At 37.7% G+C, this 24157-nt stretch overlaps 1 protein-coding gene across 1 annotated transcript; it reads right to left on the bottom strand.

Annotated features, from left to right (window-relative positions):
• Window positions 1-1045: 1045 nt before the first annotated feature.
• On the bottom strand, window positions 1046-22851 carry LOC18432921 (uncharacterized). Its single transcript, XM_020666467.2, has 22 exons — window positions 22813-22851; window positions 20752-22299; window positions 20527-20595; window positions 20218-20407; window positions 19855-19951; window positions 10986-11084; window positions 10769-10864; window positions 10580-10678; window positions 10391-10489; window positions 10177-10258; window positions 10019-10078; window positions 9881-9933; window positions 9492-9658; window positions 7051-7207; window positions 6674-6731; window positions 6533-6589; window positions 6151-6396; window positions 3578-3642; window positions 3385-3441; window positions 3189-3282; window positions 2459-2599; window positions 1046-1479 (listed from the first exon to the last, which is right to left on the bottom strand). Exons 2-22 carry the CDS (start codon window positions 22285-22287, stop codon window positions 1369-1371), a joined length of 3633 nt encoding a protein of 1210 aa, XP_020522126.1. The 5' UTR covers window positions 22288-22299; window positions 22813-22851; the 3' UTR covers window positions 1046-1368.
• Window positions 22852-24157: the final 1306 nt, after the last annotated feature.

The raw sequence follows: 24157 nt of genomic DNA, 5'->3' as shown, positions 1-24157 counted from the left end.
ACTATTCAATCCCGAAATTGAATATTCAAGATCTAGATTTGGGTAGATACAACCCCAATCTGACCCATCTCATGACTATTCCCATGTAAATCCACCGTTAATGGAACTCTAAATTGTTCTAACAAAACCCAACGCATTTTCTACAACAGAACAAGATTGATTGCCTCTGTTCAAAAATTCCTCAAGAAAACTGCCATTATTGGAGCTCAGCTTCTCCGCAATGCAATCATTGTCTATGTTTTAGTCTTGCCAACTCATCATTGAAGTGTATAGAGACAGGGGATTAATCCCACAAGTGGTTTTTCAGATATAGGTACGGGTACTGGTGGACCTTAACCAGACCTTGATCTCCTCTCGAGTACGAGTATGGATACAATGGTTTTGGACCCGTTAGGTATGGGTTCGGGTGCAGGTCCACAAGTGGTTTTTCATATACAGGTTCGGGTACTAGTGGACCCGACCCATTGCTACCCCTAAAAACACCGCCACTTCCTGCAACTTCCAACAACCATGACCTTAAGAAAAATGCACATGATAAAACTTGTATAACAGTTAAATAAATAAATAAATAAATAAATAAATAAATATATATATATATATATATATATATATATATATATATATATATATATATATATATATATAAACGGTCATTATGAAATTTGATATATACCATCTTCTCATTGGGACACACCTATAAAAAATATTAAAAATAATTTTTCGATAAAATATAATAACCAAAAATAGTTTTTCAAAATATTTTTTTTATATTTTTCGCTAATGTGAATTTAATAGAAGAATGGACATCCAAAATTTAGTATCCAAATAGTTTATAAAAAATAAATTAAAAAAAAATAGTATAAAAAAATGACATTATGATTGAAACAATCTTAACCCTTCATTCAGAATAAACAGGATAAAAAGGAAAAGAGAACTTTGTTATATGGAAAGCTTGCCTTATAAATATAAATATATATATATATATATATATATAGAGAGAGAGAGAGAGAGAGAGAGAGAGGAAAATAGAAAACCATGAATGAAATTTGCGATTGAAACACCATTTTTCCATTGATATCTCTGTTCAAAATTCGACAGAACAAATGACCCCCGCATGCATAGTTTATGGATACGAAATAAGACAGCCTAAAGAACGAATCTGACAAGTGCGGGCAGAGAGACCCACTTTACCTTTACACCAACAAAAAAATAGAGACCCCTCTCTCTCCCCGCCATCTCTCTCTCTCTCTCTCTCTCTCTCTCTCTCTTTTCTGTACATTTTCATGACTTAATATTTGAAGACAGTACTACAAAAAGGAATGTAGACAAGGCTTCACTCTACTCAAGCCCACCAAAAAGAATCTTGTCTCAGCTACCATTTGGACCACGCCGTATAACACGGCACTTAGGAACAGCTTTTTGAAGCATTGAGGTCCCTTGAAAGACCATCATCTGGCGATCCTTTGTGTACCTAGACACCTGCAAGCAAGGCATGCTAAGCTCAGTAACCTAAAAGGAAAAAGAATGTATTATGCCAGAAAGCTATTTCTCAAATTTAGTTCCAACTCATCAAGCAAATCAAAGAAAAAGGACAACAATAAAATATTTATGCGCATGTGTGAACTTGAAATAAAGCTATGTAACAACCCATCCGCAATTCCTTGTGCGAACTCGAGAAAATTCTCGAGTCTTCTGGTTGGAAAAAGAACTTAAATTTGTCACAAGAACTCATAAAAGACTTGCCAAAAGAACTTATGAGATGATCAAATATACTTTTGAAGATTTTTAAAAGAATTCCAAATAAAAGAAGAGATTCTTAGATATTTTGTGTTAAATTTTTCTCTTAGAAGAGACGAGGAATCTAGTATGGAAAAACCACAACTTTTTCGGATTCACCAAGAACTGGTCTAGATATTGCCATAAAACACATTTTGGCACTTCGAGGCAGAATTTAGGTGGCACTGACCTCCTGGTTGAGTGGCTTCTATGAGTGCCACTTTAAAACACCAGTTTGGTGTGGGCAAACACTCGTGTGTTTTATTGAAATAAAATTTGAATATAGCAGTTTTCTCACACTTGCAAAATGATAGTCTTCTCTTTTGGACTCAAAACATACATTGATGAAAAAGTGTCTTCTTAAAAGAACATTTATGAACCAGTTCCTATATAAGAAGATTTTGTGGAGTTTTTTCTTTGTTGTGTATGGACTTGGGGGACCTTGGATATTTTAAAATGTCTCATGAGGATTCATGTAATTGAGGTTTCAAAAGGGAAACTTATCAAAATACACCAAACTTATCAACTGTTTAACATTCTACCAATTCTCAAATATTTGAATTCAGGACCATGCGTAATTTGATTGACTTTTTGAAATTAATGTAGAAATGGGTAAAATATTAAAAGTTCGATTACGTGCATTTTTATAAATTCCCTTTCAATTAAAGATGATGGCCACTACCTGGTCTTGACTCATCTTTGTGAACCCAAATTTCTCTGTCCAAATAGACTCAGCTTCATCAGCAGCTGGAAGCACAATATACTTGACATTCAAGAAGCCCAGCAATCTCTCAATGCACGAAAATAATGCCTGGAAGTACCCCTGATTACACAAGAACACGCGCAGCTTCATGCTTGATCTCAATCTTGAAGTCCAAACTCTAAATATCAGATAATGTTCAGATAAAGCAACAGCTGAAGGCTAAAAATGATAATAGCCATCCAAAAGGAAAAAGGTTAAATGGTAGCCACAAATTAAGTCTAAGTTGTTTCCATAATCTCAAAAAGGGTCTCATCAGTATGCCATGACCAGGTATTTCCTAGTATGCTGCAATCAATGGTGAATCCCATCATACTAAAAGACCAAATGCTTCCTAATACAAGGCATATAGTTGCATTTGAAAATTGCACCCAGAAAATAGAGAATAATGAACCTTGATGGCCCATAAAACAGATCAGTACCACGAATATTAACCACTTGTCAAACTCTCGACGTTAAGTTAATTTGGAATGTTCTTGCCCCAATGGTTCACTACAAGTTTCAAACATATCAAGGGCATAACTAGGACATCAAGATATAGGTAGACCATATCAACTTTCTTGCTCCAATGTAACATGAAATAGAGAAAAACAACATATGCAATAATACTAGATTCCAGTTAACAAATAAAACCCAGTATGCCGTGTTCAACCTGTCCTTGACAATCAAGACTTGTAGCAACTAAGGGAAGTTCGGCAACTTCCTGTCCAAAAATTCTGAGAATTCCAGCAGATACAACTGATGAGCTGCATTATGCAGAAGAAAGCCAAAACTTTAGCAAAAACTTCAAAAAAATTAAGTGAAGATAAGAACAAAATTGAATGCCAACACAGTCAACTTGTTCATACTTTACAGTTAACACAGCACAATAATTTCCGCTGAACTCTTGGTCTCTCATGCTCCTTCTGCAGATGTTGATCACAGAAAGAGGTTATTTTGTGGAGTAGAGTTGTGTTAAGAGAAGAATACAAAGCATAATCATGGTACAAATGGTGGAAAGAAGTAAATTAAGAAGTGAATAGCAATTGCATCTTTCCTCACCCAAAGACCATAGTTGGAATCAAGTCACGGCCTGTTGTTATCTCAAGGATAGGATCAAAGCAGTCCTGCAAGTACATGTACATAGACAGTAAGCAGAAAAAGCATTGTTCATTTTAGATTTCCGAGTACATGGCACCTCAATATGAACAACTAAATAAAATAAAAAAAAAGGAACAAACACAATAATAAAACTCCGCTCCATAAATCTCATATGGCAGCTTCTAAGGGCAAATAACGTAAAACATAAATTGGTGGAAGCACATACTATAAAATTTGATAACAGTGTCCCAAAAAGCACCAGCTTCGGGCCCCTCAAGGCAGTGCAGATTCCTAGGTGCATCGCCAATTGCAAGGCAGACCACCTAGGTGAGACAACCAAGGAGGGTGTCTAGCTCTCATGGATGCACCTAGCACCTCAGCTGAGGCACCCACTTTAAGCTACCATATGCCCGCAGCCATAGGAATTTTGGTCAATCCCCCATATCAATGGGGGAAAGGACATTTGATTTTGGTGGGAGGGTATTTGCACCGCACCCATTGCTCCCTAACTACTTCCGATGAAATGAATATAAAAAAAAAACCATATTTTTTTAGAAGATATGAACTTTGAGAAATCATATGAGATACAACTTTTTTGGATTTCATTCTTTGTGAAATATCAAAAGAGGTTAATAGAGGCAATTTTGGCTATTCAACATTTACCTAGTTAATTTCAAACTTAGGATTTCTACTATCATTCAAATTTTTAATGTTTTTATGAGACTAATATATACTTTACAGTTTATAGTAAAATAAATAGTTTGTTAATTATTACATATTTACCTGCATTATATGTAATTTAGTTACAGACTTAAAGTCATAATATATAGCATCATGTCCTACATACATATACATGCACTGGGGATCTCGAAACCTAAGTGCCTGCCTAGGCTGCCACAATGTGCCTAGGCAGCCAGCATTATTCCCCCCCACCCCCCCACTCCCAAATGCTGCAAAATAACAAATAAAAAGATTAAACCCAAAGAATCCCACAGGAGCATGGGACACTCTGGGACTCAGGGTACCTGTGTTTATTTGCATATTTGATTGATTATCATTTAAGGCTTCAGCCATAAAACATCATATAGCACCCATTTCTCACTTCTTATGAGCTCCATATAATGTGAACATGTCCCCTTTGAGTCCTATTTTTTATCACATAAGTGTTCATGGCTTTGTTGCAGCTCTAGGCTCCAAGTCATTGCCCTAAGCTTCTAACCCTGCAGACTCTCAGATGACTATACCATTTTGAAGCTCACCTAAGCCTCGCGAAAAAAACTCATTCCTCACCTCCAGACAAACTGGTTCAAAAGAAAATTCCAAACAAATCTCTAGCCAAGATTTGGAAAGTCTCACACCCCACAATTACATAAGTAATTTGGCTAGAAATTGGAGGGCTAAAGAAGATGCGAGCAATCCTTCCAAAGTGTTCCAAGGGACATCCCTGAAAATATGCTTATTCCTCTACAAAATGAAACAAGAGAACCATTTATAGAAGATGGGAAGTAGTATCTCCCAAACCCACTTGAGTGACAAGTGGTGATGACCTCATGTACCTAAGAATAGAGTGCAATATAGAGGCCAATATAATCAGAACATATAAGAGACCAATATAATTATATACACTGGGTGGGGACCCACAAAAACCCCTTGCAAGTTTAAAGGGAAAAAAACAACTACTCTTCATCATGACTACCCCATTCCAACACACGTGTGACATCTGAAATAGCATTTCCTTCACAGCCATCCCATTGAAGAGGGATCTCCAAATACGTGAAAAAAATTTCCATCAATAAAAGATTAGCACCTCAAGTTCCTCTAATTGGCCTAGTCAAAGACTGAAATTTGGCTAACGCAAGGATAGTAATTTACTCCAGCTCCCCAACCATGTTTGCTAAACTATAAATCAATTCGTAAGGACTGTCATCCAATGGTAGAAACATTCCCATTCTTAAGAAAACCCTTGACAGTGCCTATTGAGAGACGACCTCACCTTTTCCTAACAATAATCAATCAGCAAACTACAGAACAAGGAACATTCGATGCAAAATACAATGCAGGTAAAAAAAAAATTTACTCAAGCCGTTACAGGCAACTCGGGTTTCCAGTCACTATTTTGTCCAAATGCCTCTAGGCTGACAACTGGGAGCCAAGGAGGAGGCTTTTGATCTACAATGCTTCAATATGGTCTGGATAGTGAAGCCAAAGAGTTCAACCTTACTGGCTAAGAGAGAAGCATTTCTTGTCACTCCACTTAACTATCACTATATATTAAGTGTTACAATATATCTTTCTGCAGTTCTAGAATAGTGAAAACCCCTGATGTACAGACACATGACATACATTGAGAAACAATTCAATCCTCTTGATTATAATTTTAAGAAAACAGAAAGGTCTGCCCAGTAGAAAATGACGCCATTTGAGTCTGCATCTCCATATAGTAATTCATCAACATTGAAGTTGTAAACATGAAATGGAAGCTATGAAGGTCATAAGACAATCCAGTATCTCAGTTTAACTAAGGGAACACTCACATGAAACAGAGCAACAGCTTTAGAGAGTAATGCTCTGCTATCAGAGGAAGCAATTTTTCCACTAAGAAGCCTCCATCTAATGTCACCAAGACCTTCTGTACTTGGGCCTTTTTCTTTGTGCTTCTTCTTTATAATATCTGTAAGCGAAGTTGGAAGACTCTCGTCCCCATGAACAATCAACTTCTGCAAAGCAGCACGAATCCTACTGCAACCTGCAGAGCAGAACCATTCGCCTTTCGGCAATTCCTGTTACAGAGAAAACAATGAGTGCCAAGTGAATTATATATTCAAAATGGGAACTTAAATCATCTTTGTATAATTGCATGTTGCAAGCACTAAACTGCAATCAACTACCCTGACAGGAGATAGCACAAAGTAATACCTTCAGATCACTCATTCCATGATCCTTCAAACAACCAACATGATATTCCTTCTCACACTGAAAAAGTCATACAAAGGTTGTAAGAAAGTGAAGTGCACCAACCTCTAAACAGTTGACATAAACAAGGCAACAAAAACATACTTGGTCACAGAGAATAACAGTCCGAGGACCAAAGCCGGTTTTGTTAAAATCATGAGCCCTGATCCAAAACAAGAACAAACACACAACTGATGAAACTTTGCCCAGGGACAAGGCACCGATTACTGTTTACTATAGATAGATCCAGAAAAAGATTATACTAGCAACTCAAAATATGATAACAATAAAAAATTACGAAGATTCAGATTTCAGATTTTTTAGAATCTTAAACTGGGAACTGTCTTGTTGAACTTATTAAGTTCAATTTACACAGTTCAATCAAACGATCTTACACATACATGCACATAAGGTTTGAAGACCTGAATGTATTCAAGAGGGTAGAATATTTCATCCTTAATGTAAAGTACTGTAACAACAACCTGCACAAGACACAGCCACCCACTTCTGTTGCAGCTGTCTTCACTACTCGTCTGCAACGCTCAGTTGTCTGATCTATAGACTTGCAGTCCAACGAGTTCTTCTCACAATAGGCACAGTACCAATCACCCCTGGGGATGCATGGCAAGCCCACACAGTCTGTAGCAAACATTAATGTTAATTCAATTTATGGAGAAACTCAAATCAACATTTGAAAGAATCATCACAAGAATCAGAAACAGTATAGAAAATTCTTTCATCAGCAAGCACAAGCATGCCTGAATCATCAATGACAGAATTAATCTCAAGGTGAAAACAGATTCCTCATAAAAATAGAAGTAAAAAGATAAAAAAAAATTATAAAAAAAAAATGTATGAACCCAAAGTTGCATAGCAACAGAAAAACATAGACATGGCAGCATAATGAATCCAGAAACACCATAAAAAAATCGTATGAACCCAAAGTTGCTATAGCAAACCTATTGAAAAGTATACTACAATCCAATGGACTACAGAGAACCATAATCACTTGGATCAAGACCACCCATCAACTTAAAATGGCCTCTGATTTTCTCCGCAGTCCCCAAGAGGATGGTATACTTTCTAGCACATTGGCAGACTAGACAAAATAAGCACTTTATTCACAATGTCACAAGATAGAGACATACTAAATATAAAGCCTTTGATAGTCTTGAAAAAGCAATGTGGTGCGTATATGTTTATTAATACCTATCAATATATGGATAAATAAGTATGAAAATGCAATTTTAGATAGGAGATTATTCCAAAACACCTATGACACAAACTTAAACGCAACTTCCAATTGTTTAGGGTGCTTTGATTCTTGTGCTACACATTAAAGCACTCGCTCTGCTAGGGGGCGGCAAAGCACTCTCAAACTTTTGCTTCGCAAGAGCAAAAAACCAGTAAACTACAGCTCGAAAGCAAGAAGCAACGGCTAGCGCAGGGCTAACACACATCTGTTTTCTTGCTTGTCTTCCCGCCTACGTGCGTGCTAGCACACTGTAGTTTTCTTCGCAGCTAGTGCACCCAGCAAACTACAGCTCGAAAGCAAGAAGCAATGGCTAGCGCGGCGCTAACGCGAATCCATTTTCTTGCTGGAGTGCGCTAGTGCGCCCTGAAGTTTTCTCACACGCATCGCATCGTCCCGTTTTCTTCACAACCAAAGAGAGCCATCGTATGAAATAATTAAGTAAATTCCGCCTAAAACAAATAATTCAGTATAAAGACTCATGGAAATAGGACTCATGGAAATAGGACAAAAACTTAACCAAAGAGGGCCATCGTATGAAATAATTAAGCAAATTCTGCCTAAAACAAATAATTCAGTATAAAGACTCATGAAAATTGTTTACATGTATAACTAATTAAAAACGTCGAAAGCCACATTTCAAGAAGTATACTAAAAGTCGGCCCTACTCAATGTAAGCAGCCTAATACAAATAAGCCCCAACATTATCTAACAGCATGGAGCAGCAACATTGTCTAACTGCTTTCAACTGTGAGAACCTCGTGCAACAAAGCAGAAGTAGACAAACTCTAAAAAATGACATCCAATCTTCAAGAATGCTGCATTGTCAAACAAAACTCAACCAATTCCAAGATCCAATTTGTTCAGCATTAAGCTCAATAGTAGCCTTTCACATCTCCCTAAACTAATGAATCCAAATTTATCATCATCTGAATTGTCAAATCATTGATCTCAAGCATCCAATTATCACTCCATTTGCAAGAAAAATTCAAGGAACACTGCCAGTAACCTCAACTATCTCATGTAGCATTTTCATCTCTCTCTCCATCTCTCAGCATGTCTGCGTGAAATATATTAAGGAAGAAGGATGAAAAGAAGAAGTGGACGTGATCACGAAAATTCATATCATACATTGGATCAACCGCCAAGAAATGATAACAACCCCCCCCCCCAAAAAAAAATAAAATAAATAAATAAATAAATAAGAAAAAAACAAGGGCTGACCATATAGAATCACTACATATCTCTGCATTTGCATGTGCTAGTCCTTAGCTATAACGAATGGAATGTAATCTCTTTTAATAAAAGATTCTAACCCCATGTAGCACAAATCCTCATGCTTCTCAGAAGCACTGGAAAAGATTAACTGAGGGCATTCAAGCATCAAGTCCACAGAGAACAGAGATTGTGATCATCACCTACGGCAGCGCCCTGCAATTCGGCCAAGGCCTTCATGAAAGAATGGATGCAAGCCTATTTACAATCTAAGAAGATTTCTATTCAGTCTTTCCTCCACAGGAAGCCTTTAATAAACCTTCCTAAGTGGGAAGCAACGCTATTCCATGAAAACAATTGCTCAAAAATTAATTAACAAAAAACAATTATGAGAACATAAGCAAATGTAGAGACGGCACTTTATAAAAATAACTAAAAATAAAAAATCGCGGTCACCTGGATGAAAGGATCTTGGGCATCCATCACAGAGTAGGAGGTTGCCACCATCCCAACAAAATGTGCAAAGATCATCATTATCAACATTAGAAAATTTCCGATCTCGTGACAAGGAAACAGCAAGTGAGTGAAGGGAAACTCCATCGGAAGTGTATATGTGTAGGTAGCTGCATAAACATAAACGAGCTCTTTTATCAGACAACATTAAAACAACTAACAACACAAATGACTTGGCTCATGCTCTTTTATCATACAAAATTAAAATAACTAACAACACAAATGACTTGGATCATGCTTGAAATACTAAGCAACAAAAAACAATCGCTTAGATCATGCTTGAAATACTAAGCACACAAAATGAACTACCAGGAATTTGGAATAGAACTTACGGTTTCCGTCGTGAAGCCCATCCAGCATGTGCTTCAAAAGTTGAAGGGCTGACCTGGTCATCAAATTTAAGAAAATCAAGTTCTAGCTCCATAAGAACCAAGAATTGCAGCATAATGCACAAAACTTCAGCTGCATACCTCAGTTCGACAACACAAACAGAAAATGCCATTCTCTGTCTTATAACCATCGAGCAACCGCTGTTTAAGTAAAAGGATGGTATTCATCATAAGATTACAGAATAAGATTTAAAACATGTATCAACTGAGAAGTCTACTTTTTTGCTATAAGAGGCAACCTCTCCTTGTGCATAGTAAGCTAGCTCCGCTCCATTGGGTAGCACATTCGGCTCAAAGACCAACTTATGAAGACCCAAATCCCTGTGAAAAGAAAATGAAGCAGGTGAAAGGGCGGCAAAAAGACCTGAAAAAAAAATTAAAATGCTCCAGGAGCAATGCACGCAATAACTAGCAAGAGCAAAATTGATTTTGCAAAAGGAAAAGAATACCAACTTTTTTGTCAGCTTCGGTCGTCCATTATGTTGCTTTTGCAGCACGACATCCTTTGCAGTACTTTCAGGACTCTCAGACATCTCATGAAGACCAAAACTTCTATAAAAAGAAATGCAAAGCAAGTGAGAGCAATGCATGCAATAACTTACAAGAGCAAAGTTAATTTGCAAAAAGGAAAAAAATACCAACTTTTTTGCCAGCTTTGGCCGTCCGTTATGCTGCTTTTGCGGCACGATATCCTTTGCAATACTTTCAGGACTCTCAGACATCGCATGAAAACCAAAATCCCTATAGAAAGAAAAATGAAGCAAGTGAGAGCAATGCATCCAATAAAGAGCAAGAACAAAATTAATTTGGCAAAAAGACAAAGAATACAACTTTTTAGTCAGTTTTGGCCGTCCATTAAGTTGCTTTTGCCACACGATATCCTCTCCGGTACTTTCAGAACCCTCAGACAAATGAAGACCGAAATCCCTATAAAACAAAAACTGAGCAAGCGAGAGGGCACAAAAAAACCAAAGGAACATGCTCCAGGACGATATATTTATGCACACATTAACTAGCAACAACAAACTAAAAAGAAAAGAGTACCAACCTTTTAATCAGCTTTGGACGTCCCCTACATTTCTTTTGCAGTACGATATCCTTTGAGGTACTTTCAGGAGTGTCAGACGTCATAATAGGCTTGGATGGACTGAAGACACCCCATACAAAGAATAAAAACAAGAACGCTTCCGAAATGGAATCTTTGTTTTTTAGTGAAGAGAAATGGAATCAATAAAGAAATATTTAGGGTGAGGTGCAAGCATTATGTAAGAGTAAGATATCTACCAGATTTTACAATCAAATACAAAAAATTGAGGCATTTTAAGCTTAAATGATGCAAGTGTTACTCCTGGCGCATATTGGCAATCAAAGAGAAGATCTTTTTGAGGGCCCACATATACCCAATGGTGTGGCCAGCAATTAGCCACTTCTTATGACCTTTGTATCTCCCTCCCTTTCCCTTTTTTTTTAATCTATCTCCCTAGCATGCCCGTGACCGACTCCATTTGTATGCTCCTTTGAGCAACATGAAGTGATTGGTTATGTTGTCATTTAGACATGTAAACTCTTTCAAAAAACAAAAAGAAAAGCTGCTAGAGAACTCTTTTGTTGTACTGGTTTTAGGTTTAGTAGCTTTATTGGTCACTGATAATGTTTGAAGGATGTCTATTGTATGTCACAAGTATGCGCTGTTGCAAAAACTTCGCATCGTACCAAAAGGCACCTTAATTGCATTTGATATAGTTGCTAATGCATCATATATTGGTATTTAAAACATAAATTTATTCAAATGTAAATTTTCTCAGGAAAAAACATGAAATTATTTTAAGGAAATAAATTAGCCGAAAAGCATCATTCTCACTAGGGGTGCAAATCCGGTCAGGACAGCCTAGCAAATCTGAATCTGGACACGAGAAGTGGACATGGGGGGTGGGACCAGAGTCCCAAAAAATGGGGACCCGAGAGGGTCTGGATCTAGCCAAGAACTATCCATGGGATTAGGCCCGGGTCCGATCAACCTAGAGCCAGCCAAGTTCAAGTCTAGCAGGGACACTCAAGGGTCGGACCTAGGTAGGGGTAAACTCGACCCCAATGGCAGCCATAATTGTTGCAAGCCCAATCTACATGTGGAGGATAAGAGGTACAAGCTGTATGTCTAACCTACACAAGAGCAATATGCTTTTTGCTTTTCAGCACAACAAAATCCCACAAGACTCAATTAGTTGCAATTATAGAACAAACAACTCCACTCTGGAAAATACATTAGGCGGACGCAGGCCATGAGAAGGGTTTGGGTGCCTAGGCAGGCACCCAAGGTTTGAGGAGCCCTAACAGCAATATATACATATACGTGCGCACTCCAAATACACATATATGCATATATTTGTTTCATATACGTTTATTTAAGAATCTATATTCTCATTTACCACGTACATTTTTGCAATAATTCATTAATCACTTAATAATTTAAGATTAAATTAACTCAGAGTAAAAGTCTAAAAGATATACCATTGATATTTACATTTCCACAAAGTAATAGAAGTACCCAAATTCTGAATAACCGAAATGAGAGTCCATAAACTAGAGTCCATCGTTCATAGACTCAAATCTCCATACAATTCCCAAATCCAAAGTTCCAATGCCCCCAAGCCACAATATAGTCGAAGTCATAAAAGTAAAGTGACACTAAAGAAACAGGAATGCAGCTAGGCCTAGTGTTGCTACTGCCTGGCCCGCCTGGGCCTACATAGGAGGGGTAACTGCCTAAGCATCAGGCGGCGCCTTGCTTTCTAAACATTGTCTATCATGATATGTTCAAGCATCAGTAAACCATGCCATAATTCAGAGCTTCTTTGTTTGAAAAATACAGCAAAGGACAACTAAATGCCATCAATGGATTCATTGTTCATCAAATGATCAAATGAAGCTACGGACATTAATGTTTGTTGGAGAAACTAAGCACCAAGGTGTTGACATTAAGAACCAATATTATCAGATTTGTATTGGAGGCTTCTTCGGTTGGGCTAGGAAAGGCAAGCGCTCCGATACTTCAACCTATTCAGAGGGAAAATTCAGGTTGTTTTTAATATTAAAATAAATTACAATATCCATTGAAAAGTATAAAATTAAGAAAACTATCAAAAAATTGCGAAAAAGGGGAACTTTGATAGTATTAAATGTTTATGATGAAACCATTATCACTCACAATCCATAAAAATAACAATCTTCATATCTCATAGTCATCATTTTAATTTTAATTTTCACTGAAACAATGAAAATATAAATTTGTAAACATCCACCATGTATACTAAAGCTAAGGCTTTGACGTTCAACGATGAAAAAACCCTAAAAAAAATCTGACAAACAAAGCTGTACTTTCTTTGAACCTTTAAGTTTAAAGAAACAAGGGACATTTTAATACTTTTTAAATTCTTATAGGTTTCTCTTTCAGTTTTGCTTGCCTTTTGTGATTCAGAAGCCAAAAACAGCCATTTTCCAGTCGAAGCAAGCCAAAGACACCCGAACAAATTATGGAAAGCATTTTCAGATTCACTTTGCTTCAGTTTGGCCATAAATTCAAAGACTTTGGCATCTTCAGTCAAGTTGAAGCTAATCTTATAACAATGTTCACAATATCATTCTTGTAGACAAGCTACAAATCAATGGCACCAAATGACTGGAAAGAGAAGAAGATCTTCTCATGGAAGTGGCTGTGTGTGGTGAAACTGTAGCATTCAGATAATGGCTGTCATTTGAGCCACATAAATACGATGACCAAGTGAATGGGGAAATGTCACAGGTATAGTTGTTAGAAACGCCTGAGGTTCCTAATCGTTTAAAGAATCAGAATCACGAGATCATTATTGACTAGAAGATTCATGTTTTCAGAATCAATGTCCATACAAGGGGAATCGCAGGAAACGGGATTTCTATTTTATAGGAATCGAGATTTGACCCAAATAGAATCGAGATCCTTATATGTCTAGAATCGTGATCCTTACATGTATGGAATCGAGTTTCTAACCTCTTTGGAATCGAGCTTCTCACCTATTTGCATCCACGGACCGTGGTACTTGATGTTTGGGAAGCTAGATTCGAAAGCAATTGAATCGAGTATCATTATATGTAGAATCTAGATTCAAAGAATGTTGAATCGAGTACCAATAATTACGGCATCAAGAATCAATACATACTAGAAATAAGTTCTACATGTATTGGAATTGAGATTCCTTATTCTGGACTTAACAAAAACGAATTTTATGAAGATTCCTTGCCAAAATCGCCAAATTGGGATTCCAAATTGGAATTACGACCTTGGCGAGAGATTCCGGTAACTATGGTTGCAAGTATGAACACAACTGTTGGGGGCAAGAGCGGGAGTTGGTGAGGGAACCTAAGTAGGCTCGCGAGTCTAGGATTAACCCATGCCTAAAAGCTCCCTACTTTGGAAGCGGCTAGGAGCATTGTATGGGAAGGAGCCTGATATATGTACTATGCATGTGTGAGGTGCTTGATGCAAACCACAACCATGAAACAGAAAACAAAAGTGTTTGACACATGGTCCCTAGCTATTGTTATAAGGGAAAAAATCAGCAGAAAGTCAAAGATATTGGATTCATTCAGAATTCAAAAACTTTTGAAATGCCCGGGGTCATAATCAGGCTTCCATAAGTATCAAGATCCCTTTTAGTCAATGATCGAGATCCCCATAAGATAGGGATCGAGATCCTTGATGAGGGGAGCGACCTCGGATCGGGCTCCCTAAAGATTCTGAAGTGAGATTCATAAGGGGGATCTCCACCCCCTAAAAAAAAAAAAAAAAGAGGAAAAGGGTAAAAAGGGGAAAAAAGAAACTGCACTTATGGGTATAAATGTGTCTTCAAAAAGAAGTTTAACCCTGTCTAGAATTGGAGTAGTGGTTGAGCCATGAAGTTAGGGTAGCATCCTCCCTCAAGAGCCTCGAAGACCTCCCACTTCTTAAACTTAATACCGCATCCATTTCTTCCCCAATCCTTCTAAGTAATAGATCTTCATGCTCTTTCTTCCACAAACTCTCCCATGTCCTGCATCTATAGGTGGAAAGAAGCACTAAAGATAAAATTGCTTGGCGAGGAACCCTAGAGAGGGGGTTTCTAAGTCCACAAGGATTGGCATGGGAACATATGTTGACTCTTGGTTACTAGAAAATAGGATCACACATGAGCACATGTTTACTTTTTTCAAATTCAGTAACTTAAGAATTACAAAGGAGCAGCAGTATTAGGATTGGCGAACCCACCATGGAGAGGATTCCTACCATAAGGTGTTGAATGTTCCACTTAAGAAATTGCAAACAAGCCTAGTAGGTGTTGTGAATGACATACTAAAGTTCTAACCAGAATAGACTAATAGAGTTTTTTTTTGGGGGGGTAATTCAGTGGGGATGACGAGCCCCTACCAGTTTTTTTAAATCGATAGTGATTTTTTGATTGCGTTAGGTGAGAATGGAAGCCTAGACCTTACCTGGGGCACAAGTGATGCTACCACCACGACCCCAACCCCATTCTCAAAAGACTAATAGAGTTCAAATCCAATAAAATGATAATACGAGCAGGTTTCAACAGTATGGCAACAAAAAATAAGATTCAGAGCAAAATAGGCCAGTCGAGGAACTGATTATTTACTGTCCTATGACAGCTATGTTCGATGGAAGGAGGAAAATTTTTCTTTTTTTTGGGTGGGTTGGGGTGGTCGGGTTGAATTAAGAATCAAACAGAACACCAAGCTCACAAATCTCTTCATCCACTGCCATCCTTCTACATAAGGACAATGAAACATTTTATATCCCTCCTCTCCCAACAGTCCCTTTCCAAAATACCTAAAAGGTAAGCTGAGCTACCTGATTGAGAAGAGACATTCAAAGCCACTGCACTAAGACAAATTAGATCAGACCTGCACTTTGCTATTATCGTTTCTTCGCTGCAGCAAGAGGTTTGAGAGGGTACCTGACCCTCTGTATTAGTATGTGAAATAAGTACAAAGTGCATACACAAGGACTGAAATAAGGAGCTCACAAGAGGCCAAAACCCTAAATTCCATAGACCTCAATTCCCAGGTCTCAGATTGACCAGTAATTTCTATTGTGCCACATGTTGCCACAAAATACCTAGAGAGTAACACAGGGTCCTCCCTAGAAATCCAATAACCATCGTCCAAATAACTAAATAAACATCAGCCATCTATATGTAGACCAATTAACAAATGGAATCAAATAAAATAAGAAAATGATCCATATACAAGCTATCTTACTGCCTCCCTTCCGCTCAAAAGAGAATCTCAACACACGGATGCCCCCCCCCAAGCAATAAAGTAGCTAAAACAACTTCTAACAGCTTCAAAGTCTTGACTCCTAAGGCAATTTGGACCATACAGGGTTGATACGATGGCAATTAACATTCTATGATAAAACGGACAAATAAATACAGAACAATCCCTAATAACAGGCTCACTCTCTTAGCCCAACATCCATGGCAAAGGAAACTAATGCCACTTGTTGTCTCCCTTACTGGTATTGTAGCTCTCTCTTCCTGGCTCTGAAGCAGAAGATCCCTTGATACCACATTATCGACCTTGTCCCACAGAACTTCTAGATGAAGAAGACGACATTTTATTTAACATGACAAAAATCAATATTCTATAGAAAGATCTTCACCGACATCCAATTTATAACTATATCATAAGCTGCCATCATCTAAATCAGTGTTTTAAAATGCGGGATGCAACCGAAAGAGGTGGGTGGGCCAATGCGACGATGTGGCTCGATGTTGTACAAATGCGAGTGGATCACGGCGATGCGGTCAATAAATATAAAAAAATCTAAAAAATAAGTTAATGCATAGAAAAAAAAATGGAGGTGATATATGTCATAGTAGGTATTTAGTTTATTCATTAACTCCAAAAGTAATAGTTGTCGGAGATTCTGTATCCACTATCCCTTGATAAAAACAGAACTTGAAACTAGCTTCATAAAATATTCAACAATCAACAACCATAAGCACAAATTTGCAACCACAAACTCTAAAGTTACAAAATACTACAAACCAAAAGTCCATGAAGATTAAAGAATTTTAAAGTCAAGCTCAAGAAGAGTCAATACAATTTGTCGATTTCTCTACGGCCTTTGAAACCCACAATTTGTCATCACAAGTTTGCCTAAACTTCCTCAAATCAACACCCAAAAGGCAAGGCACAAATCAATAACCAAGTATCAACAAATGCACAAGTCGAAGAACTTCAACGAAAAAAATTTCCCAAATTTTTCTTTTGATCCAATCGATCACAAAAAAGCCATGAATGTGGCTGAAAGCTGTTGTTTGGGATATTTAATACCCTGCAAACCCTTTCCACCAAATTTCAAAGGTCAAAAAGACCACTTTACCCATCCCCGAGGGGTACTGTTTTGAAAAAAATTGCAGAAAATTATGCGGCCTGATGCGGTGTATGCGCTATGCGGCTCTAATGTGGAGAGATGCGGGCGCATCTCTCCAAATCGCATATGCGGTCAATTTTGATGTGATGCCCAGCGCATAGCGCCTGATGCGGCCGCATTTTAAAACACTGACCTAAATGCATTTAAAAAAACCAGCTTGACTCTTTTCTCACTACATCAAGGAAGCCAATTTCAAAACACATTCAAAAAGACCAACTGGGCACAGCTCTTTAAGTTAATCAAGAAAGCCAAATTTCAAACACACAGTTTTGGGGGCAGAAACACCTGCAAAGTACAAAGTCACTGGAACTAATATCCCCAATTTTATCTTCATCGTAAGCTGAGGAATTATTGCTATACCTGGCCTCGAATGCTTTCCATGCTGCCACCAAAGACTTCAGGCCCTTCCTCCACCAAGGTGCACACATACTGCTATGGGATATGAGGACTGAGGATACTACTTACAGTTCAGTAATCCAAGACACCATGCTGGGATGCAAGTCATATCTGACTCAATGGTGAATCCGTATGACAGCTTATAGAGTGCATAAATATATGCATTGATAAATACACACATCATATTAACTGAATACATACACAACACATGCTCATGTTAAATTTCTTTTCTAAACACCACCTAGTTCAGTATATTCTTCATATTCATGTTTATATCAAGTATCCTTGAAGTATTCAAGAATCAATATCAGTTTCTTATCACAAAACCAGCACAAAAAGGATAAACAAGTATGGAGCATCATAGTTTCTTAATATTGTTTCCTCATAGTTTTGAGGATTATAAATTCTTCAACCCCCTACAACTTCTTCCCTGATATCCTTCCCTATCCTCAAGGGATTTCAACACAATTTATTATCTTTGTCCTCCTACATATTATAAGTTCGATAGTGAAAACTGCTTGCCCCCCACAGCTCAACCCTCCTAAGCGACAAAAAAATTGCAGAATTTGATGCCATCAGCAGATCGTCTTTTTGCCCATCCACAAAGGAATTCCCTAAAAGTAGAGATATTCCAGGTAGGAAAGCTTGTAGTAGCTCATTGGTCAAGCTCCATGTTCCCGACAGGCCAAGACACCATTAAACCATAGTTACCAAGATCACTCAACCTAGTTACGATTCCGCTCTAATCTCACTCTAGTGCTTTGGGAGAGTGAACTTCAAGGGATCACGATTTTCTAACTTCAAGATATTGATCCCTGCTGTAAAGTATCGAGATCACAAAAGGCCAGGGGGCAATTCTAACCTTTTGAGGATTAACTTTTGGATCTTGATCATACATTTTAATCTATTTAAAAAAATTAAACATGGTAGTCCTAAACTAGTTCAATTTCTCAAGTTACACTATCTAGTTTTAGTTCTCAGTGAAGATTGGAAATTAGTGTAGTCGTAATCTCTTGCGCAATGCCATAAGGTTGGGAACGATTCCATAAAGAATGGGATCAAGATCCAAAAAAAGTCAGATCAAGATCCCTACAATATGCATTATTTAGGCAGCAGTCCCTATCACAGGCCTCTTCTAGCCCTTCACAATCCCCAATTCTCAATGCCTAAATCACTCCTAATCATCATCATCGTCAAAGCCTTTTTACTAAATCACCCATGATCCTGCTCTCAATTCTAATAACTATGTATTGAACGCCACAAAAGAAACATAATACAACATTTTTCAGAACTCAATTTAAAACGCAAACATCCCTTTTTAGTACTACAGCTGTAAATGGCATAAGCATCCACCAAAATGCTCCCAACTTCCATCTCATGGTCCGCCAAACTCATGTCCTAGACAAATTAACTTTCATGTTGTAGGCATCAACCTCTTGATCAGCTCACAACCTGACATTACTCCTTCAGTACAGTCTTACATATGTAGCCTACCAAAAACCCTTGCAGTGCAACAAAGATATGTCTCCTCTTGTTTCTTAATAAACATTTTGTCAACACCCAGAAAAAATTCAAACAACCTACAACAATGCTACACTTAAAAAATTAAAAACAAAAACAAAAGCTACAAAGCCACAACTACCCAGTACCCATGGATGCACAAACAACATCTTCCAAAACTACCTATGGTAGAATAACACTTCTTTAGATGAAAAATGTTGTCCAATGGCTGCCTTCCCTTACCCAAAATCTGATCTTGAGCATCCAGTAACTTTGAACAAGACCCCAGACTTCTGACTTCACCATACAGGATTCTGCAACCCTTCAGTACTTACAAAAAGTGCACAACAAAGCCAAACCTTGTAAACTCCTAAACAGTTGTGCATAAAAAAAACACAACAAAGTAAAGGAGCTTAGAATCATAGACTAGGTAGCTATAGCAAAGATTAAGAAGACAGAAAAACAGCTTCTCATTTTTGCAATCAAGAATACAACCTCCACAATTTCCTAAGTTTGAAGGGAGAGGAAGGGGCCTTGAGCAAAAGAAATGTACCTCAAATTCACCTGAATCTCAGGTTTAATTCTTGGAGATTTTCGCAAAGGAAAATGCTTCTTGCTAGTTGTTGGCAATCCTAGGCCCGATGCATGAACTGATCCAACATATAAAATAAACAAATAAATCACTATGAGTCGCAGCAAAATGGATTGTGGCCCAATAAGCATAAGTTACCACTTATGATTTCTCTAGTAAAGTTCATCATACTATATTGATTCAAAACAATACAAATAGCATGTATGCTTATGCCGACTGTCCAAGATTCATAACCAGGATATCTTACAACCCTCGACATCTTAAAGCCAGGAGAAAATATGCAGAAACTGTATAGTTGTCAAAATTCACAGAGGTTGAGTTTACCTTGGAACTCCTTGCAGCTGGAAGATGAGCCAATAGCATTTTGAATGGTTACTTCCAGCATGTCCCTTGGAGAGAAGCTAATTTCTTTCAATACATCACGAAAAGACTTACCATTGTCCAAGAAGATAAACTCAGAGCAACGCTTGTGTAAGCTACCAGCATGGATCTCAAATTGAAAAGAGTTCACAATCTGTTAACCAACAATTTCATAGTTTGAGCAGGTCGAAAGCAAATCCATTGATAATGAGAAAAGCTAAGTACACGAGAAAAAGTTCAAAAACAAAAAAAAGGGAAGAATAATTAGCTCACTTTATTGCCATTGCACGATGAACAGTAACACAAAATTCCACCTTCTTTAATAGTCCCACGAAGCCGCTCCTAATAAAGGGAGTAAATACATAAGCACAAAAAGGTATTTAACTACAATAACAATGAATTACAACAACAACAAAAAAAGACATGGATAAGTATTCAAAGAAATGATGGCCGTATTTAACCAATAAAGAAACAAATAAGAATAGCACAAAAAGTTACCCCTTTCCCACGAAATATATAGTGAACAGTGCATCCTTCAAGCAAACCAGTTGCAAGCAACTCCCTGGCATTAGAGGGAAACTTGGTAAGGGCTATCTTCTTAGACATCTTCAGCTCGAGCTTCTTTCTAGCCGAGCTTCTCAATGAACTGCTTGCTTTAGTCGAAGAACCAGGAGCATCGCTAGACATCTCTCTATCCATGCTAGTGCCCACTTCGTCTTTGCTATCATTCAACAAAATAATACTTTTTGATTCATTAGCAGGAGTTCTTGAAACATTTTCAACCTCTTCTCCCTGAATACCGGAGTCCAAGTCCATAGCTCCTTCACTTTGTTGTACCACACAATTTTTAGTCTCAAAAGCAACCACATCATTTTCTCGAGAAACTCCATCTTCAAAAATCTCAGAATTTGAAATTGAGGTCTCGGACTTTTCAACATCATTTGGTCGAGCAACCACATCTTCACATATCTTAGAATTCAAAATCTGAGGCTCGGTCTTTTCACCATCATTTTGTCTTCGGGCAATCCCATCTTCACATTCAGAAAGCAAAGTTGCAGGTTGCGTCTTTTCAATATCATTCTTTCCAGAAACCCCTTCACAAATTTCAGAATCCAAAATAGGGGTTTCGCATTTTAAAACATCATTTTCTTGAGGAACCCCATCTGTACAAATCTCAGACTTCAAAAATTTTGGTTCGCGCTTTCCAACATCATTTTGTCGAGCGACCCCTTCTTCACAAATCTCAGATTTCACAACTAGGGGTTCCCCATTATCAACATCGCCAACTTCAGTAATGGGTCTTGCTGGTTCTTGAGTTCCTACCACTTCTTTCATATCACTAGCTGAAGAATTAACCGGAGAGCAACAAACAGGTTCCCCAATCAATTCCATCTGTGTTGGTTTATCTTTGCAGCCTTCTAACAGATTGCTCTCTGATTCCAATGATTCTTTTCGTTCACTATTCATTAATTTATTCATTGAATCGTCAATCAGTTTTCCCTCAAATCCCTTGTTTCCCTGTTCCCGAGTCCATCTTCTTCTCTTGAAAACCTGAATGCCTTCAGGGCCTTCAATCTTCATTTCGAGAGAGGATATTTCAGGCAAAGAGAAGGCAGCAGCATTCGCACGAGAAATTGAACGAGTGATTCTCTTTCTAAGAGTTTGAGGAGGAGAAGCACCAAGAATTTCTACCTCATGCTCTGTTGACGCATTCCCTATTAAAGAAGCTTGGCCAATTTCCTGTGAACTATTATTGCCCTTGTCGTTAGGTTCCTTGATAGGGCTTTGGTCTGAACCATCTTTAGAACTATAATTTCCCTTATTGTTAGGTTCCTTGATAGGGCTTTGGCCTGAATCATCTTTTGTAGATCCCCGCCTTTTGCCAAGAGAAGCAGAAATCTCCGATTGAACCCTTCTGGCGAATTCATATTCACGTTTCAGGCCACTTCGAGGGCTTGTACCAATAACAAAACGCTCAAAGAACTGCTCCCTTTCACTAGGGTTAGGGCTTCCACACATCATTCCTTTTGCCATGCAATGCGAAACCTAAAATCTCAAATGACCAATAGAGGATTAAAGGACCTTAACAAACCAGAACCTGAAAGGAGCAGATTCTAGGTATAAACAACTTCTAGAAATATGATAGGAAAAGGAAGGCATGGATGCAAAGAGAGAGACAGAGAGAGAAGGGGAAACGATGATCAAGTCGCAAAAACCCTCGTTTTCCCAGGATCAATAGGTAGCTAAAAGGGCCTTAACTTATAAACTAAAACCAGAAAGGGGAACAATGGTGGTATAAATGAGTAATTCATGGCAATCTCATCGGAAAATGAAGTCAGACATTGAAAGAACAGAGAGAAAACGGTGAATAGAGAAAGAAATTAAAGAAACCCTAGATTGTCAAAGGTCCTGAACCTCTAACCAGAAAAGGGGAAGATTGGTGGTATAAATAATTTGAAAATCTTATAGGAAAACGAAAGCATGCATGTCAATGAAGAGAGAGAGGCAAAAACCCTAATTTTAATGCCAAGAGAGAGAAGGCTAGATCTGAGAGCTTACTGGTTTGGCGTGAGAAAAGAAGAAGGAGATTTTTGGACTTCGTCGCCTCTGATCCACACCAAGAAGATGCCCTATCTAACGACGAGAGAGAGCGAGATTTTAAGAGAGAGAAAGATTTATAGGAATAGAGAGAGAATATGTTTTTTATTGTTAAGAAGAGAGAGAATAGGTTATAGAGAAGACCTCGCCATGGCTTAGGAGAAGCAAAGCGCCTTGGGCTCTGAGAACGCAGAGAGAGAAAGAGATGAGGCTTAGACAAAAGGCGAGAGAAAATATTCATAGCGAATGACGAAAAAAACTCGCGCTATGCTCCAAATATCAAGTAAGTCAATTTATATTGAAAATGACGAAACTACCCGTCTTCTAGTTTGTAAGTTTTGCTTGCCCTTTCACATGCACAAGCACAATGATAAATATTGAAGAAAAAATAAAACACAGAGTAAAAACCGATTGAAATTTATTAAAAATGTTAGGAACCATCAACATAAGTCCAATATTACACCTACAACACAAAAATAATACATCCAATTCTCATATAGAGGAAGACTAAGAGATGCATTGCCAGATGCACTACTTTAAAAATTTGAAATCCATTTCTTTTTCTCATGTCCATGCATCTTGATGTTGAGATGATCAATTTGAAGATATTTGGACATCAAAATTACCTCTTCTAGTGAAATTTTTTAGGTGGCTCTAATTTGATTGTTTAGAACCTTGACTCTATATAAACTTTTTCCATGTATAAACATTTTCTAACCAAACTGGTTTTACTTGCATCTAATATCATTGCATCTTCAAATTTCTATAAGATCAATGTTTATCACTATTGTGAATGTGACTATAGAAAAACTTCAAGGGTGTAGCATATGCTATGTGAGACATTTTGATTTAAATTAGATGAAAAATGTAATTGATATCATACCCTTGATGTTTGAATGGCAAGAACTTAGGATAGTGTTAATGATATGACCAAGGTTTAAATACAAGGTTCAAGTGACCCAGAGTGTCCATCTGGAAAACTAGTCCAAAACAACAGATCAGATGTCCAAAACAACAGATCGGATATCCAAATCGGTGATTTAGCCTAGTGAACTGGTGAATGAAAATTTTAAAAAATTAGACAACAAAAAATAAAAAAAGTGTTAAAAATTAGAATGGGATTGGTTCTTTGATAGAACCGGCTAGAATCAGTTAGTTCCAGAGAGCAACCGGCATGTTCTTAATACTTTGACAAAACCAAACCAGCCCGACCAATTTCCGATCTGAATCGGCCTGTTCTAATCTAGTATGCAGTTTTTAAAGCATTGGATATGACAGACTTTACTCAAGAAGTAAGCTGAACTAC

The sequence above is a fragment of the Amborella trichopoda genome, chromosome 7 (assembly GCF_054954075.1).
Source record: "Amborella trichopoda isolate Santa Cruz 75 chromosome 7, AtrichopodaSantaCruz75HAP2 v2.0, whole genome shotgun sequence".
NCBI classification, from domain to species: domain Eukaryota; kingdom Viridiplantae; phylum Streptophyta; class Magnoliopsida; order Amborellales; family Amborellaceae; genus Amborella; species Amborella trichopoda.
The sequence above is the reverse complement of the archived record's forward strand: the minus strand, read 5'-3'. Positions and strand labels throughout refer to the sequence as shown.

Coding starts and splice junctions, on each gene's coding strand:
- LOC18432921 (XM_020666467.2), bottom strand. CDS start 22,287: ATGGCAAAAGGAATGATGTGTGGAAGCCCTAACCCTAGTGAAAGGGAG. Junction 6,590..6,673: donor CTGTTATTCTCTGTGACCAA/GTATGTTTTTGT, acceptor TGACTTTTTCAG/TGTGAGAAGGAATATCATGT. Junction 1,480..2,458: donor CAAAGATGAGTCAAGACCAG/GTAGTGGCCATC, acceptor CCTTGCTTGCAG/GTGTCTAGGTACACAAAGGA.